Source organism: Opisthorchis viverrini (assembly GCF_000715545.1).
Source record: "Opisthorchis viverrini unplaced genomic scaffold opera_v5_185, whole genome shotgun sequence".
Taxonomy (NCBI): domain Eukaryota; kingdom Metazoa; phylum Platyhelminthes; class Trematoda; order Opisthorchiida; family Opisthorchiidae; genus Opisthorchis; species Opisthorchis viverrini.
In genome coordinates this window covers 432,981-453,282 of record NW_008751843.1, presented here as the reverse complement: position 1 = coordinate 453,282, position 20,302 = coordinate 432,981, and the positions used below count along the sequence as shown (strand labels likewise).

Sequence of the window (20,302 nt, the reverse complement as noted above, 5' to 3'; positions counted from 1 at the left end):
ATACGAAAAACTACAAAAAACGCGCACTTGTACAATTGCACAGAATACAAGCGTCGTCACGTGCTTTGACTCTCTCTTCTGATTTCGCTCGCGCTCGCAGCGGTCATTCGCGAGTCTCATGTACTAACTCTGGTACCAAAACATTTCAGACATCTTCGGAATCTATTATATGTGGGAACTGTTCAGAAGAAGACCTCTGGACCAACATAACTGGATTATTGTTTATTCGTAGACCTGGACCAACGACGAGCTGTTTTAAAGAGAACAACTGTTAGTGAGTCTGTTCCATCTGATCTCTCTATTTTTGTATACCCAACCTAGTGTAATTATTTTTATTTCTTTGCCACACACTCCTGGTAAACTAACTTACTGGGCAGCCAGACCACTACAAAAGCAACCACCGAGTGTCCGAAATCTACCGAGACCCCCAACTCCACTGGATACTGACCAGACAGACAACGCCCCCTCAATATGCAGCGGATGACAGCGCCAGACTGCGTCTCTTCAATGAATTAGCTTGTGACCGTTGTATTTTTGCACTTGTACGCACTCACGCTATCGCACTCGCTTGTTTGGAATAAGGATGTCGTGTTCCCTTAGGTTTTTTTCTCCGGCACTAGGTACTGGAGCGGGGTTAGCAGCCAGATACAACAGAGCAGCGACTCACAAGATATAACAATGCTAAATCTCAAACTATAACTCACACGGTTGTGTTTCTTCGGTGAACACAAGACATTATCGAGCTACACCGAGTCAGTAATATTTAGTGCCCCAACTTTGCGTTGGATAATGGCTATTAGAATTAAATATCGGTGGTGCGCATAACCATTCACACCTACCGGAGCTACATGCAAAATTATGGAAATGCTTGCATCCAGCTCACTTTTTCACCTATGATTTGATGGCACACACTAACTGGTAACATTCCAGTGTGTATATGTTCAATCTAAAATGTTTCATAACTTGCTACGAAATTCTCGAGTTGTTTGAATTAACGTATGTTTGTAATTTTTGGCGCGAATATCAGACGAAGGCTGTCAGTGTGGCTCCGTCAGTTGTTAACTAGACGTCGAGTGAGATCGTTGTTGAGAACTTTTTCGCCCCATAGTTTCCACCTTTATGGCTATTGGGAAGGCAACAACCAATTACACGAAAGATGTTTTAGTGTTATTTGTGCATGTATGCCCTTTTAAGAAGCGAGGGCTTCGCTGCCATGCACAAATGGCCTAGCTTTTTCAGGTGGAAGGTAAGCAGCAGGTATCAGGTGAAGTGGTTTGTGTTGGACAAATTGACGGTACAGGTGTGAGCACGTAAACATGTGCTTGCCTGTAATATCAAGAAGACATGCACGTATGATATGAGGAAAATTTATTACGAGTAATAGCAACCAGTCGGTTGTGGCAGGAGGCAACTCTCGGAGTTAGGTTCATTTGCGTCCAAGTTAAGTGAACCTCTTTCTAGGTGTTTAAACACACGGATACTTGCGTATGACAAGCGCACTGACTCATCATCTGGACGACACGAATGATGGATTTTTGAACCCATGGATATCACGAGGAGTTCACATAGTAGGGCGTCCGGTTCACACGTCTTAGTTTTTCCAGGTTTTTAACGACGACGAAAATCACAAGCAACTTAGTTATGGTAGCGTTTGATAAGTGGCAGTTTTCCTAGTAGCCAGCGGCGTATAGCTGAAGTAGTAAATTATGTGGCATCCCCGATAATTGCCAAATGTCTGGTGTTTAATTCTATATGAAGACAGCAACTCTGCTGCCACAAAGTAATTTATGATGCACCAGGGGCAGTGTCAAGTGGCAGGCAAAAGAAAACCTCACTGTTTGTTGAAATACTAAGGGTACATTTACGTTTACCTTCATTTCGTAAGATCTGTTGAATAATTTTACTGGAAGCACAAAAACATTCTTCTTCATCCGTCCATTCAAGCTTAAGAATGGAAGATAGAATTTCTGTGAAGTGACCAGCCTTAATACCTTGCTGAGTGTACTGTAAGCCTTAGAAACACACAAGTGTCTACGCATGTATATTCCCATTTTGGGCAACCCGTAAGTTTCAACATTTAGGGGTCGTTGAGAGTCGATTCGTTCACAGGCCAACCCCGGCAAATTGTTGGTTCGAAAATTAAGACGTGTCGAGGACAAACAGATAGTGTTACGTGATCACCTCGAATGCCCAAATAAACCAGCCCATGTCCATGGCCCACTGTATCTTGGGAATAAGCTTTTCAACCCCGGGTCCATTGCCTGTTACTTTTCCGCTCTCTTACCTTAGTGAGCGGAAGGCAAGGTCAGTACCATTTGCTTTTTTTCAGATTTGGTTTTTTCAACTATATTGGAAGGACAGTGAAAAAACCTCACCATGGAGAGCACATGAAACAACAGCATTTCTGGAGCATGTTTTTCGAAGCAACGCCAGGAGTGCTGGTGGTCTCCTAAAGTAGAAAAATACGATTGCTTTAGGGGAAAGTAAATGGAAGCTTTGATCTTTAATCGGATCACTGAGTGCAAAAGCTCTTGCATGTGTGGTTAGGTTTGTTTCTAGCTGTACGAAGCCAAAAGTTTACAACATCTCATTCCGGAGGATGAAAAGTAGATAGTTCTAAGGAGGTTGAAAGGAGCAAACAAGAAAGGTGAGGAAGATCCCAGAGTATCTGGAAGGATTTAGCAATCTTAAATTAGACATACACTTGATACATGCACGAGTTGTCAGATTAAACACGACGCACGAGAGTTAGCCTTGAATCTCCCGGAGTACTTCATCCAAATTTTGGTAGACTTTTTTCACGTGTCCAACTAGCCCAAGTTTCTATGCTTCGAAGTTACTTTCTCCTCAGCTCGTTGAGTCCTATTTAAACCGACGCGCTTACCGGTTTCGGGTAATTCAGACAATCGGAATTTTGTTTTTTCTGTGGATTCCATGCCTGAGATATGAAATATCGTTAGGCCGTAAGTTGAGTGTTAAATATAGCAGCCGCTTTCGGCACTCACAAGCGATAATGCACACCGATCCGGAAGTGAGCAGATATTGAGACTGGTGTTTGCAGGTCACACGGCACACGACGCGTATTTGCAGCGAATGAGTAACACGAAATAGAAGTCTACTAGGAGGCGAAAACAAGTGTGTATTGAAACAGGAATGGCAAAATAAATCAAACCTGTTGTAAAATGGTTAAAGGCCAACATGAGGAGCGTACAATCAGGCCATCCTTCCCAGTCCGGAGAACCTAATAGCTCATCCGGAGCAATATGCAATAGAAATGGAGCAATACGCACACTAGGTCGACAAAAAATCTCGTGTTGGTGGATGTTGTCCCAATTTTTAGTTTAGTTACAAAACATCATTACTCAGTTAGAGCTATTCGCTTCGTTTACAAATCACTCACCTGAACCGATCACTCAACCACGAAGTTGAACAAAAACCGCTGGACATCGACGTCTGTATGTAAAAGATGATAAAATAAAAAACCAATTTCCGAGAAATTTCCCTCCCTCGGTGGTCGGTGCTCGGCTGTCGCTCCTGCTCCGTTCTTTGGCTTGCTCGCTCTGTTAAGCACGATATCTGCCCCGAACCTGCAAGCTGTGAACAACCATACTCATATCACTGTTACGGTGTAGCTACCCGGTCACCCACATACGTGACTGTTCAGCTCACAGTCGCTCACTGGACCACGAGACTTCTTCATACTCACGGACCACGTCACAGTAAGGTGACCCATCGGACATTGTCTGTACCGTATAGTGAGCGTAGCAACTACTCATGCGCTGACGCGCCCGCGTACACGCAAACGAACCTACATATAGGGAAACCGAACCCAGTCAGCACACACAGGCTTGCGCGCGTATGGAGCAGGAAGTCAACCTCTCCTCAAGTCCACGGACAACTATAAAACACGTCTAGCAGTCGCACTGCGGAGAAAAACAAGTTCCCAACGTCCGGACTCTCACCAAGGGACTCGCGCATACGATAAGTTCCCTTTTGACTTGCGCCCATTTCGCATTGTACTTGTTTTCATACGTGTTGCAAACCATTACTGTCAACCATAATAAAAACCTTTATTAGTGCATACACCTTCTGATTTGTATTATTGCCATCATCTGTAGTGCACTAATAATGGCCCGCCGGATTTGTGGTAATTGTTTCTGTGTGTGGACATACATGTGTATAATTAGAGATATCCACAGATTGTGCTTGCTCAATCAGTGACAGAATAGGCCGAGCTGAGATGTTTTCCAGGCCATATTGATATCCCACATGAGCCAACTTGCAACCACAATACGGTATTTTTCGCTTGCTTTCCGTGCGGTCTGGAATTTCAAAAAATGCCTTTAAGCGAATCTGCTGGTCCGCTGGATTATTTTCACGCGTTTGCCGTGGGAACAGGATTTTATTGCTTATCACGCCAACTACTGTTGGACTGGCAACATACATACCCAATATACCGAGGTTATGTCCTCCTTATTCAAGGATGATACACGGTCACCTTCTACCGTCATTTATCCCCGTGTAAAGATCCACAGGACACATTAGCGGATGGGGACAAGTTAACAAGACAGATGCACGAGTAACTTTTTGGTAGGGAGCGTCATCACATTATAGAATTTGGGTCCGAATTGCGATAATTCCAGCGACAAACAGGTTACGTCTACCGGCACATCTTGCAAGGGCGCTCAGTATTCGCACAATGGAATAGAACTCTTGAAGGCTACGACAAGTTCCTGATGGACTGAAGCAATCGGATAATTAAGTTTCGAGTATCAGTCCAAACTTCTGAACCCCATTCAGGCATCTCGGGGTTTCAGCGACGCTGGGAAATTATTCCATCAGACATTTCCGCCAGAGGTATGATTGCTTCAATGGGCAATGAAATTTGGTAAGCTGCCAAAAAATTGAAAGTAGATTAGAATGGATTTCGGTTTTTGCATACACACAACAAATGCAACATTTTGGCGCATAAGGTTTTACTCAACTCTAAAATGTTCTGCAGCTAAAAGCATTGTGCGGCTAATGGGGGCCGTTCATAGGCGCGCAAACATGAACCAAAGTTCAAAATAGCACTTTTGCATTCCTCCCGGTAACGCGTTTATGGCGTACGATCATATCGCCAAGGGATTGTTCAGGAACACCCATGAGCGTGGTAGCCTGTGGGTTCACTGCTGCCGGGCTCAACTCACTGGGATTCAGCTACATAGATATTTTACTGCCTGTCAAACGTGCGTGCGGTTCTTCTCTACAGGTGGCTTGTTGTATTCAGTTGCGTAAGTAGCAGTCCTACACCCCACGTCAGAATCTCATTAGCTAGCTACCATCTGATCCAGAATTTATGCGGGATAGTGATGGTATAGACTTCAAAGACCCCTGCTGTCAACAATCTGCCGATGCATCACTTTGTATTAGGGTAATGTCATCTCCTCTTATAGATTTGAGACCTTGACGACCCAAAAAGTCGCACACGGTCTGTGAAACATGATGCGTTTTCCGGATGAGGGCTTTCTAGGTCATTTGAGAAGGCAAGGCCAGGTGAGAGGCCTGGCTTGAAGAAGAACGTTGATCTACCTGTGAAACAGTGGATACTAATGATGAAGCATGCAAGCAGTATGTGACTTATTGTCACTCCGCCTTGATCTAAATGAAGGTAGGAATTATTGGGGAATTTGTGGAATTGCTTTGTAGAATCTGTTTAAATTTGCTTCGTAGTCACTTAATATACAGGATAGCCTAGATGCCGCATTCAAGAAGACGGATATTTAATTGTTAAAAAATTAGATTCAAATGAGAATTTTTCTTCCCAGTCTAATAGTCTGTAGGCGTTTGGTTGATATTTTCTAACAAACAGCTCCGCAGCGAAGGAATTCTCCGTTTCACCTAAGTTCATTGTCCATCCCTAAAGATGTATTGACAACAAAGGGTGACAGCTCAAATGGATCTCTTCTTCAAAAACTATGAAAAATGCACCTGAAAAACCAACACAGGTCGAGCATAACCATCCAGGTAGCTGGGTGCCACAACGCACACAACTATCACAAAACTTGAGGTTACGACGCACTTAATCAACAGTATGCCATTATTGATAACATGCTTACCAACGTGACTGATTTTGTTGGCAGGGATCTCACGATTCGCCGCCGATTCACAAACTGACCGTCCACGGATAGCCTCAGTCCGCTACAGGTATGGGTGAGAATGGCCGTACGAGGCAATCATTGTGGTACGAAGCGCACGGCCTAGCCAGCGTAGACGGTGGTGTCGCCCACTTACCCGTTGAGGAAGAATGTGCTTTCCCGAATATTCCCGTAACCCAGCTTACTGATTTGATGTTACAACAAGGTCTGTCTCAGGGCTTCGAAGCACGGATAGTCGTCCGTTTAGAGTTCCCAGAAAGATTCTACACGCGGCCACCGCGCATTTGATCCGTAAGTTATAACCAATCTATTAACGGCCCTTCACATCCCACATTCGACGGATGAGCCGACGCCATTTCGTTGTCGAATTGTTGGAGGCCGACGGACGCTGCACTGACCTCATTTTGGGAGGTGGTCTCGACTCCCATCAGTCCACTGTGACATATGCAGCTGCCCATGCAAACGAACTGATCCATAACATTGATCATCTTTCTTACAAGCATGATGTATGGGCTTAGTATCACCGAATCTTGTGGTGGCACTTCTTACCTTGCAGGTGGAATTGTTTAGTTTGTTCGGAATAGTTTAAAATCCTAAAAGGTCTACTCTGCGGGGGCAATGTCATTTGTCTGTCCGATGTTCGCGGATGAACGCCTACTTGACATATTGATCCCTGAGGTGTCAGAGGCGGGCAAAACACACTGAACAGTGCATCAATTACGCATTTTAGGAAGAAGGGAACAGAATACTCTCCTACATGACAGTGCAGTATATAAAGAATTCAGAATTGAAGTTGCAGTGCACATATCCATGAGAGGAGTCATATGGGCATTTTATGACAGGAGGACTTAAAATTCTAATAATCGTCAAACATCGCCTCAATTTTAGGTGATTGGCGGAAGCAAAAGTAAGTCAGCGACCAAAAATTATGATCACTGTTGAGTGATCAAAGGAGCATTGTGGTTTCATTGCTTGTCTCAAAGTTAAGATACAACCGAACCAATCGGGGCTAGGACGAAGCCTAGCTTGGTTCCAATTAGACGCCCACAAAAATCGATCAACTTGCGCGGGATAAAACAATACAGCGCTCTGAAACCAGCAGCTAAAAGGCTCATGCCCCCGAAAGTTTTTGACCGATGCACTTGTCCACTTAAAGTATAAGCCGCCTTCCCACCTTCCCTGCCCCTGTTGTCTCCATTCTTTTATCAAGCGAGCTTGTGAAAAATACCCATGGCTATCCAACCGCTTTGAAGGATACAGGATATAAAACATGCAGATCAGTTGGTCGGATGCTCTAGAGCGGCGAGTTTGACCACCTGACCTCCAAAGGATGGATACTGTTTCTCCGATTTTACTCATTTTGAATACATAAAGGCCGTCTTAAGAGGGCCGTCTTAACCGTTTTTCAACGTGCTAAACATCCACTGAACGTATTGTTTTCCCAATGGATTAACGTTTCACCTTTTCGGAGATTTTGTTGCAAACACACCATCCCCGAATCAACCGATTGGATGTAGCGGGACACAAGCTTCAAGTCTTTTCAATCCATCAGTTCTGTAATTCCCCCTACTCTCTTCTTTATCCGGCATTTTAGAAATCCGCGTGTGTTACATATTTGTTTGCTGCTGGTATAATTTTCCTAGCTTCCTCCGGAGCTGCTGTTGGGGAGATTCTATGTTCATCGGGAGGGGGAGGAAGCGTGACCTCGGAAAAACAGCACTTGATCACGTGGGCACGGTTTCTTCACTTTTCTCTAATCGTCATTCGATTCAACATTGTGTCCCTCGGGTTTGTGGGGCATTTAATGCACCTCGGTGAGACACTTTTGTGCCACAGTGACACATTTTGGGACAGCCTCAACTGCAGTTTTCCGAAAAGGGGAGCGATTGGGCATGCGTGCTCGTCCTCAAAGTACCTATCAGAGCTCACGATGCAAGTGAGATGGAGCGAGAATCCTAAAGCGGTGCTCTCTCGGTAGCCAATGGTGGGCTGAAGTCACAATTGGTCTACAGCCGAAGGCTGAGAGATTGTGATAGCCATTAGTTACGCGTATACCTCAATTTGGATGCCAATATTATATTTTTCAGGTCTCAAACGGTTGACCTGAGCTTTCATATCAATCGCCAGAATCACGACAAATGAAGTATCTTCGGACCGCGGCATGCGTGAAAAATCAAAATGGAGGCTGTTTTTACAGCCTTGGGGCCGCCATTCTCGGAGGAGTATGTTTAAACTACCAAAAAAAGTGTGCACACCTCGGTCAACCCGGGGTCGTAAAGGGAAACGTTGACTGGAAACCGATCAGTTAAACAAATTCCACCCCGGGGCTAAGAAGAACTCCCACGACACGGACGCCTGGAGGCATTGCATCAGCGCTACCAGGTAGCGTGGCCCATTGGCGGCACAATGCTCTTAACTTCAAAATGTTTGCGATTGAAATAAAACTTTCTACGCCAAAATGTTGCGTTTTGTTGCTCATATGCTCCAACCGAAAACCATGTTATTCTACTTTCATATTTTTGTGGCTCAACAAATTTCACTGTTCGCTGAAGTAATCATACCCCTGGCGGAAAGTTTGGCGGAATACTTTCTTAGTATCGCTCCAGGGTGCCTAGATAGGGCTCAGAAGTTTGTACTCTGAACTCAATTTTCTATCCGTTTAAGTCCATTAGGGACCCGTCATAGCCTTCAAAATTCAATTGTATTGTGCGAATGCTGAGAGCCGTATGACTGCTTCGGTGGACAATGAAATTCTGTGAGCTGCGAAAATATGAATGTAGATCAGGATGGATTTTATTCCAAGCGCATAATCAACAAAATGAAATATTTTGGCGAAAATGCTTTGTTCCACTCGCAGATGTTCGGCAGCAAAGGTCATTGTGCGGCTAACGGCTCCCTCGAAAATCGATAAAAAATGCGAATTATTGGTGGTCCTTTACCTAAAAATTTCGCTCACTGAAACAAAATGCTATAAGCAACATATCACCAAAAGGAGCAAAGGGATTAGACTAACTTCCCGTAAAAGTCACAACATCGAACATCCTATGGTTTCGTCAAAAATGTTTTGGGTGTTTCAAGTGAGGGACCGATCATACCACCGGCGGGAAAAGTCTGGTGGATTACTTTCCTAGCTTCGTTGATAACCTGAAATGACTAAATGGAGCTCAAAAGACTGAACTTGTACTCTTGACTCAATTCCCTGACTGTTTTAGTCCGAGAGGGACATGTCGTAGTTTTCAAAAATTCAATTCTATCGTTCCAGTATAGTGATGAAAGAGAATATGATGCATTGTGTAATACTGATGATAGTATACACCCCGCTGACGGTCTCCGTCCTCTGATATGCACAGCTAGGCAGCAGATAGTGCACCGTTGGTGTAACTGCGTGATAAATAACTATACAAAGATATCTTTCTATCGGAAATGATCGCTCTCCTCTGTTAGAATATGTCATCAAGACCAAATGCGCTTGCGGAGATTAAAGCCAACCATTTCTGGTCATCGTGATAACAGAACGCATTATCACCTAACTTGGTTACTTATCGTTAATGTTGTGGAGCCTCCGCTATGCGCGATAACCTGATAGATTGGCCAACGGCGGCCCGTTATACACATAGCTCATAACTGCACTCGATATCGCCCACCATAATTACTCGCGGTAACCGCTGGGTCCGCACCCATACTCGCAGAAAACTATAAGGCCCCAGCTGCATATAATAGGCTAATCCAACAGCTAACACCGGTCCTCGATATTCATGCATGTTTACCTGCCAAGCCCTTGCATGAAAAACACATCTTTGGTTAACCATCTTTCTATGTATTAATCGCATCGATGCGTAATATGCAGTCAGTCCAGTTCTTAGTTACAGGATACCGCTTTCACTCTGCAAGATTTCAAGGAAGAGAAACGTATGACCAATCACGACTCGTATACACCTGTACATACATAATTAAACAAAGCACTAACGGCTTCCTCACCAGGTGCTCCATAAATACCGTTGTCCACAATTCCCGATCGGTATCTACGCTGAACCTTGAGTCTTATTATTATAAGGGTAAACTCACAAATGGTTCCAATGCCGATAATGAGGAGGTCATCTATGCGTTGACAATTTGATGGTAGGATTCGTCAAACATATGCATCACTGGACGCACAGAAGTCAAAACAAGAGGAGGTTTTATAAGATCATTCGTAAAACCAGGTGATGTAGAATTGATCCCTATGAAAAAAGGACTGCATGCGCCCGCAAAAGTTCACCAATGGATGCGGCCGTAGCAATGACCTGGTGAGTAGGCGGGTAACTGGAGTCAAATCTGGTCATTTATAGCATTAAACCCCAACTTCACCATACTTCGGCTTCCCGATACCAATACCACGTGTCTTAATAAAACCGACTTGTAGTCATCCCGTACGCAATCGCTCTAGCAGTCCCGTCAGCTAGGGGCAAATTTCCGGGAAACCTACCAGCTGACGTGCTTGCGTTTGCAGCTTCCAGCATCCGATTATATATAAATAAGCTTGTACATCTCAAACATATGGTGGAGGCCGCTCACTATATCGATGGTTTGACATAGCCTTGGGCCAGATACGACGTGTACCGACAATCTTAAAAAAGATTACCAGCTGCGACGAATTTCTTGGCTCTCCTTGGTGGGACGTCTGTCACAACAGCAGAAAACTTTTTCACACACAGGTCTGAAAGGCTACTCAATTTTTGATTTTCAGGGACATGCAGGGCATAATTATTGCTCATGTCATTTCGAGATTATTCCAAAATCAAATTCAGAAGAAGACACGCGAAGAAATCAGCTTTTCCACAAAATTTCCCACTGTCCTAACGGAGGCCACACGCGAAGCCACTGCGGCCGTCAAAATACGTATTCCGCGAACTTAGTAAAACTCGACTTCGTCCAAACAACTTTTAGGACAAAACTGCAGTCGCACGTGGAGATTTTAAGGATTCCAATATATACCGTCAAATACTGAAACTTTACTTTAAGTATTTGTTCTTTTAAACTACGGCTTCGGAGAAATTCTGCATGTGTGTTTACAGCACGGCATGTTCCCCAGGGCCATACTGGAATTTCTTGATGGTTGGGAGCCCCGAGCCACTATTTCTTTATACTGGTGGGGTTGCTTTGTACTTACGTGTGGCCCTGCCAATCCCGATTGTCCCGTCTGACACCACCCCCGCATCCTTTTGCGATGCATTGTGGGTCCAAATCCCGCTGCGCGGGTCCGATTCTCTACTTCTCGGTGTGGTCCACCGTAGCCCTTTGAGTCCCTCTGAAGATGACCAGTTCCTCGTACAAGCCCTTGAGCAAATCTCCTCCAACTGCCACTTCACTCATATCCTGCCGGTAGGTGACTTCAACGCACCAAAAGCCCCATGGATGGAGCTCCGGCGCGTCGAAACAGGCGGACCTTTTGCAGCGGTGCTGACTGAAGTCGTCCAACAAAGCGCTTGGACTCAACGTGTCGTTGCACCCACCAGATACCGCGCAGGCCAACTATCATCCCTCCTGGATTTGGTCATCACCAACGAAAGACACTTCGTCAATCAGGTAACATTTGACACTCCCCTGGGACATAGCGGCCACTGTGTGCTGACCTTTGATTTCATCTCCAATGGTGCCAGAAGCCCCGAACCCCAGACGTGATTTCGAGACTTTTGCCGTGCAGACTTCTCAGGAATGCGCATCTTCCTTGAACAAGTCACACTGAGACCAGCTCCGGTGGAAGAACTATATAGGACCATTGTCCAGAAAGTCCACGAGGCTGACGCGACATTCGTCCCAAGAAGACCGGCACGCAGTCGGATGAACCGCAAGCTGCCAAAAAGGATTCGGCGACTTCTGGAAAAAAGATCCCAACTCTTTTTCAAAAAGTTGACCACAGGGGACACAGAAGATGAGCTGGCATTTCGTAAAATGCGGAATCGCTGTAAGTCGGAAATCCGCCAATGGAACATACGAAAACAAGCCACCATTCTGGACCTCGCTCGAAAAAACAAAAACGTACTGTTCAAGTACATGAGACATCGCCGCAGAAACAAGCCATCTGCGTTCTCCTTGAGGGACAGAAACGGAGAACCGACGAATGACCCAACAGTGGTATCTGAGGCTTACAGAGAACACTATGCGTGTCTATACTCAGCCCCAGCGTCCTCGTCACATCCACTCTTGTCAAGGAGAAACTACGAACAGCCTCTAACCGACTTGGTCTTCACGGTGGAGGACATTCGTCAACTCTTGCACAAGATCAACCCATTCTGCGCGTTGTGGCCCGACGAGGTCCATCCAAGGATCCTGAAGGAAACGTCCTTCACACTGGCAAATCATTTACACACGGTGTTTCGTCAGTCGCTTGACGAAGGCCGCCTTACCTCTACTTGGAATGGAGCTATTGTCACGCCAATCTACAAAATTGATGACCGCTATCGTCTGGGAGCTATAGGCCCATTAGCCTCACTAGCGTTCCGTGCGAGGCGATGGAACGCATTCTGAAGCGAGCCATCCTAGACCACCTTACTTCCAGCAACCTGATATCTCCAGCTCAACACGGATTTCTCCCAAACCGTTCTTGCGTGACAAACATGGTCGTGTTTATGAACAGCTTAACCCAAGCCAAGGACGAAGGACTCATATTGGATGCCATATTTTTCGACTCCTCAAAAGCATTCGATAGGGTCCCACACGTCTCGCTGCTCCACAAACTCGAGTCTTACAGGATTCAAGGGAAAATCCTTCGCTGGATCAAGGCGTTCCTATCAGCCAGATCATTCAGAGTGAAAGTAGACTCGACCTACTGTTCTCCATCTCTGGTCTCCATTGGAGTTCCTCAAGGCTCCTTCATGGGACCAGTGCCGTTTCCGATCTACGTCAACGGCCTCCCAGATGTTCCTGCAAGTCCACGTCTACTTTTTGCGGACGAATTGAAATCCTGGAGTTCCAACTTCAGTGCCCTCCAAATGGATGTAGGCGCTGCCAATGACGAAAAGTGCGCCCATATGTCATTTGTAGGAGACTCAGCGAATGCCTTTATTATGCATGAGGATAGGTGCAAAAAGGATTTGGCATCTGGGTCTCCTCAAACTTGTCCGTCTCACTGCACCATGAGAAATCGGCCCAAAAGGCATTTGCTATTTTACGGACGATCAGACGCACCTTTTCTCATATTACTCGCATTGACTTCCAAATACTCTACGGGGCCTACGTCAAACCGCTCCTTGTGTACGCCAACCAATTTGTCTACTCAGGACTCACGAAAGACGTCACGCTCATTGAGCGTGTCCAGCGGGCCGCTACGAGATTGGTTGCCGGCCTCAAATCCGTAGGCCACGAAACGCGTCTCTCTCTTTCCCCTGGAGTACCGTCGCCCTCGAGGGGACCTAATTCTTACTTAGGCCCTGTTTGAACAAAGCTTGGCAAGCAGGTTTTTTACCGTTGACCCAGCAAACACACGGCGGGGACATAGTAATGAAATTTTCAAGCTCAGAGCGCACACATTCATTAGACGAAATTTTTCTCATTTCGGGTAGTAGTTGCGTGGAATGAGCTTCCTCCGACGGTTGTCTACGCTCCTTCTAGAACCCAGTTTAAAGAACTATTAGACACTCATCTATGCGAATCATCGCACTGAGAACATAAAGAGCAGTGCTACACCCTTTTTTCACTGGCACCTTTCAGGTGAACGATAGCCACTGACCGACAAGAACAAAAGCGATCCGGGAAACTTGGGCGAAAGCCTCGATCCTGTGTATCAATCCGTGAATCCGTGATTGGCTGATATATCGGCCAATTACGGCCTGGATACAGTCTCTCCGCGATCTGCAGCATGCTGTCCCTTCAACCTCATGCTCGCCCAAAATTTCTCCGAGACGATACTTTGAGCAAAAATGCCTATTACATAACGTTTTACAGTTTGACAGTATTTAATCGGAACCTGAAAATATGGCCAGATGTTCCGAGCTTTGTTCAAATTAGTTTAAAATTATTCAAGATCTATTTTATGCACAGGATTCACACATTTATTGGCCGCCATTGTTCAACGTGAGCTGTTTGCGATGGCGTTGAAAAACCTTGTAATGAAGCTAACTTTTCAACGCATTTCTCCTTCAGCGCATGTGAAAATATCATAGAAGAGAGCATGATCAATAATTACGTGACTTTGTCCGCGTAAACTCGAGTTTACGCAAGGAGCAGAACTTAGCGGCTTTTGTGCAGGAGCACCTCGAACTTCCTCAGTTTTTCTGTAAAAAAACCGCAAACAGCCTTGAGATTGTAGGGCTGCAGGCTTTGTCCTGAAATTCCATTATCGTTCCTGCACATGCTCCAGCAACTCCAGATCTTGTGGATTGGCTGGAGTAGTTGACCGTCCCACGATCATCGTTAACCAAGACAACACTTGCGAGTCTCGTGACTGGACACCTCCAGTTAGCGAGCTGTCAGCAATCCTGAATGGTGCCAGTGGACCTAAGCATTTGCTTCTGGATTTCCTGCCATAGGCCGCGTTTCGCTAGTTTAATTTATGGATTGGAGGATAGTCGTGTTGTAGACGCGAAGTCCTGTGCATTGGCTAATCTGGGAAATCCCCCAAACACTGTTTCGCTACTTCAGTATTTGTCTGGCGCTTCTATTCGACACTGAACCTCCCACTTTTAAGCATTGACTGAAGTGGTAGAATTGAGGCATTTGAGTACAGTAATCCCTCTTCACATCCTATGTTTTGAGGCCATTTGGGTGTGTCTATATAGGTGGGAAAACTGGCCATGGTGTCGAGTTCCGGTCCTACAGCTGCTGCATGGCTTGCTGGATAGTGTAGAATGTGTTGAAGCTCCAGCTTCCAACTGTTTGCCAAGTGGGACATCGTTAGGCACCGGAGTACTTATCCGACACCCGCTCGAATGACCAATCGATTATCGATTTAAGAGGGACTGTTGACAGTAGGCAGCTTTGGTTATCCGAAAACGATGCCAAACGCAGAATTTCTAACTCCGTAGAGCAAGATGCTGGTTTTCACTGATGGGTGCTTCTTATATAGCTTGGTGTATTTGGGGAAGACTACGAACTTAGAGGATTCTTTAAAAGGATTTGAAGGCAGCAGATTCACATCTCATGCGAAGACCGACAGGTCATGCTGTGGTAGATTGTTGAAATTCATATGGGTGTTGACTACACCGCCTAACCGTCTTATCTCTCTGATTTGGATTCTGTAGGTTCAGCAGAATTCATAAATTGTGATCCTGTCTTTTCTGACAGGAGATGGGGGCCCGCTCTCCAGTTGTTTGGCGATCGTGGCGATCTCCGTTTAGCTTTGCCGTTTGCAGTTGATTTCTGCTGTTGGGATTGTGTATGCGCGCGGGTCGTTGGCCTCCACACGCCTCTGTATGTTCGGGAGTGTAGGTCTTGGAGGGAAGAGTGAACTGGCAGCTTTATGTTTAGCGATTCCTACGGCAGTGAAGCATCGGTGTTGAATGCTGATGTCATGCTGTCGATGATGATGATGATGATGATGATGATGATGATGATGATGATGATGATTCCTATTCACTAGGTCTTCGTGGTGTTTTCACCAAAGTGAAAAGACGAAAATGAGTTGTGAACGGCCATACACTAGTGGACGGCCCATAGGTTGTCCGTCTAGCAGAATTGACTGAGTCCTGATTCCAAACATAGCAACAAGAACAAGAGTCAGCTCCGGGTAACTCGGCGGGTGAGGTTGTCTCCAAAATCTTACGGCCACATCGATGGTCATGTTCAGCCTCTCTGGACACATTTTCTGCGCTTGGCGGATATGATGAAGTGGTGACCATACCGTGTTGTGGTTGGTGGAATGCTTTCATGACCACCACATTTTCCGATACAGACGGATTCATTTTGCATCGCATCACCGGCATCCCCAGGTGCGTCATAGTTGACCTTCGAGCCAAGCCTGTCTTGTCCTTCTTAGCACTCTGAGGCACGCAGGATCACAATCTATTCTCTGGTACACACTGGATCCACTTGACATTGGTGTACGTTCCGTGCCGGAAACAAGCATACGTTATCCAAGTACTTTTGTTTAACTATCCGCCCCACCACCTTACTTCGGGCTGCGCACCTCTGGTGATCCAAAGACCGCGATGACAGACCGTGTGAGGATCTGTATTGTTCTTGCGTTACCAAACGAATACCAGTCGTCAGTTGCCTCTGCCCGATTTCGCCTGCAATGTCTGTCAAGGAAAGTAGGTATTACCATGGGTTTCACGCCTTGGTTCTTACATGTCTTATTGGTCTGATTTCTTCGGAGATGCAATACTCTCTCTATCCAGAAGTCTTGTCTATGACCACTTTACCCTACATAGCTTGAAACCCGTCAGTCTCAAATTGTCCGTTCCTCAGAATTACAAGCACTTCGCCCATACGATCGAATTTTCTCGGATTTCCTGGCTTCCTGCTAAGCTTGACATGTTAGTCGTCGGTGCAAAATAATTGCCTGTAATGTGTCGGGAAATTGGTAGCTCGGGTGAGCTTATTGGTTGTTGATCGGTTGGCAAGTCAATTGCCAAGATCAACAGTGACCTGGCAACAACCAGTAAAATAATTGCCTTCCGATTTAGAGTAATGTGATAGTCACGTGTCATGGGGTTCATCCTCAGTCTGGCTGAATAAAACAGTGGGGTTTTGTGATTCAGAGTCGGCTGTGGTTGCACTGTTTCGGTGGCGAGATACTTTTGGATTCAGCAGGCTTCCATGTTTGAGGACGTCCTGCTACCGTAGTCTGCTGTCTCTTTGGATGCGAGCGGCACTGCATATCTGGGTCAGACATCTTATTCCTATGCACCGCGTGATCCTACTGATCCCGTGGCTAACCTCCTTGTCACCCGAGTCTGCAGTGTTACTAAGTCGCGAATAATAAAGCAAACTATTTCTTGATGTTCGGACTTATCATTTTCGCTTCCTTGCTTTGTTTGCAGCAGGTCGTTCGTGGCTTGTTCATTTATGCAGGCAAGTCGACTTTTGGTAGGCTATTACCATTTATTATTTTTAGCGGTCTTTCCTTCGTGATTATCTCAAACTAACTGCCGTGGTCGGGCAGGAATTTAAAGGCCAAGTGGAGTTATTGCCCGTGGATGAAAACACAGTCACATCGTTTGTTCTTATAATACGACCTAAGAAAGGTCTTTACGCCCATGGAGCATTTCGGTTTATGGTACACACGATTTGTGATTTCTGATGATTTATAAGGTGACCGTCACGGAGGGTTATCCCCATAATGCTCCTTCCGTCAGCTGCCTTAATCCCCCTTGGCATCCGAATATTGACCCTGGATCAATGGGTAATAATATTTGCCTAAATATCTTGTCCTGTTGGAGAAAGTAAGTTTCTGGGTTTATTCTTGTCTAGTTTCCCTTTCAGGGAGAATAGCCTAAAATCCATGGCATCCGCCTTGGTGTTTCTCTTCTATGAGCCGAATTTCGAAGATCCTGTCCATTTTATTGGGGCGTGTATTTTGCCCGAGGAAAGAGGCAAATTTGTTCGGCTCTCCTTGGCCGGCGGTAGTATCGATAGCATTTACTTTCAAACTAACGAAGAGTGGTGTCATTGGGCGGCAGAAAACTCACTGCTTCCAGCTGATCCTATGGAATTATCCTCTTCTACTGTCCCCCCGGCTACAAAGGTAATCCTTTGCCTTTCACCCTCCATTGCCAACTGCTTCATTTTAGACTCATGTTAGTTATAGGTGTGTTCACTAGATTGCTCTTGTGGTGGTGAATTATGAAAGCCGTTACCAGCAAACTCGACTGCGCTGATCATTGCCGTCTCCCTATTTGGAAACTTTGAGTCGGGACACATCAATGGTTAGAAACGTTAACAGACATGGCGCAATCTAGTGCTCGATGACGCACATACATCCAAGCTATTGCCTTCAATGCATAGCTTCCGCTCCTGATCTCCCCAATGAAAAGCCCACTAGCACCCGAATTCACGCACCGATTATATCATCTACCGCCTTCAGTACGTATCTGTCCAGCCCGTCTTCCTTGATCGTCGGTGAACGAAACTGTCTCAGCAATAATGCTCGACATGTAGAGCCAAAGGTGATGTGCTTATTGTTCGGAGCCAAAGCGCAGGGCGCTATCCGAACCACAGACCTCTCTCTGATTGATTAGCCTACTGCTTTTGAGTACTTTCCTTCGTACCACCCGTCTGTATTCACTCCAGGTCTGATGCTTATTTAGCGTTTGTTTAGGACGTTTTCTGCCTCAAGCCACAAAGAGACCACACCTTACTGTGGTGTGGCGCTTTCTGCACCTCTGTGACCCATTGAGGTAAAGTGGTGGTGCCCATGCGGCATACAGTCTCTCATACCAGGTTCGTCATTGGTCTGACCAACATGGCCTCCTCCCCCCAGGTTGGGGGTTGGAACATGTGTGGTAACTTTTTCTATAAAAATGGTAATGCACTTGTATTTCTCCCTAAACACCGCTGCCTTGCGGTCAGGCTTTTGGGTCAACGGCTTTGGTTGATGACCCTAGTCGTCCTCCCCGTCTAAGTCTGGGTGCCTTGACAGTATCGAAGCCCACGTACAACTGACACTTAAAACTAAAAGTCTCATGCCACATGGCCGTCGCGTGGTGTCATCAGTCAAGCCGCCTTACTTGCTTCATACATCAGGGCGGGTAATCGAAAACACGTTAGTGCTGACGCCTTCCTTCTTATACTTTCGAATATTCCCTCTTCCACCCTACCCCACCCAAATTTGAATAATCTTTCCCCAGGTCCCAGCACTAGGATTGACCGCTTTTTTCGCCGTGCGTCAGCTGCAGCTTCTGTGTCCGAATTCAGTAACAATTCTACTTACTTGGAAGTTTTTTTTTCAAACCCCAAAAGCCCGTTTACGTAGCTGCCATCAAGGCTTAATGTTTAGAGCACGAATTTAGTGACCGATGGTCCGTAGTTCGAACCCGACCTCTTCCTCTCGACTTCCTTTGTGTAGACCTGGGCAACCTGGCACTATCTTAGCCCTCGTGCTTCCCTCAGATGGTATGGCAGCTAGGTAACGATATGGTGCTACAGCTGAACTATTATTTATTTATTTAGGTTCACACACTGGAGCAAGCAGGGAAACTAATGGCTCTCGCTCGTAAGCTGGATTCCTGCACTGCTGTATGCTGTCTATCAGAAACGAAGATACAGAATGCCACTGCTGTGATTGAACTGACAGGCCCTTCGCTCTCTAGGTTCCAGCTGCGCACCTCTGGTGATGCAAAGGCTGCTGCAGCTGGATATGGTGGGGTGTATATCGTATTGAGTGACCGAGCGGAAGTGTCTCTACTCGACTGGATACCCGTTAACAATCGCCCCGGCGCGGTTCGTTTGGCAACGCGTCTGAGGGAATCTCGAGAAATTGAGGTCCATCGCACCTTTTTTAGTTGTCTGCTCACGCCCCAACGGAGTGTAGCTCTGAATCTGCCAAAGACAGTTTCCCTAGGTGCTCTTTTACAACAGACTCAGACATCGTTTTGGTTGATGTTGACATGAGCGCCCAAGTAGGTAGACTAAGCGCTGCTGAGCCCGGATCGGGTGGTCATCCTGGATTGGACACAAGACGCACGGACAACGGAAATGGTCCACTTCAGATGTGTGCCGCTCACGGACTGTTCCTTCGCAGTACCAATTTCCGGAATAGCGGGAGTCGTTTTATAACGCGGTGCCCAACAATGAATCAGTCCCGAATCCAAATAAACCGCATCGCCGCGAGGGTCAGACACCGTCTGCCGCTCCTTCTGGAACACCGACCATGCACTTGTACGCTGCGCATTTCAGGTTTACTCGAAACGCGCACACCTTACTAAGCCATTGAGAAGCTAGTGGACCCAGAAACCAAGCGGCCCTGTCAGAACTGGCTCAAACGCCTGCCGGACGGTGCGATATCGTGTATAAACGACCACAGAACAGATATCTAAAGCGCTCCTCAAACCCGGGACCTCTGTGCGCGGTACAACCCAGCCAATCTCACCCAAACTTGTGATCTCTGATAAGATCTAGGCTTTGATAGAGGCCCAGAGACAGATTCCTCCAGGCCACAACCATAACTCAGCCCGACGCATCATTCGATGCCAGATGAAACTGAGTGTGCTGATCGCAGGCTGTTTTTATGCAGTACGAACTTCCGAAAT

At 46.1% G+C, this 20,302-nt stretch overlaps 1 protein-coding gene across 1 annotated transcript in view; it reads left to right on the top strand.

Annotated features, from left to right (window-relative positions):
* T265_07798 (hypothetical protein) overlaps positions 1-20,302 on the top strand; it is a gene marked incomplete at both ends in the record, with an annotated part of 72,238 nt that overhangs the window by 37,209 nt on the left and 14,727 nt on the right. Inside the window, 5 exons of the mRNA XM_009173418.1 lie at positions 11,830-12,081; positions 12,693-13,114; positions 15,816-16,042; positions 17,538-17,799; positions 19,320-19,493. Of these exons, the coding sequence (XP_009171682.1) occupies positions 11,830-12,081; positions 12,693-13,114; positions 15,816-16,042; positions 17,538-17,799; positions 19,320-19,493 (1,337 nt within the window). The remainder of the gene's footprint in view (positions 1-11,829; positions 12,082-12,692; positions 13,115-15,815; positions 16,043-17,537; positions 17,800-19,319; positions 19,494-20,302) is intronic.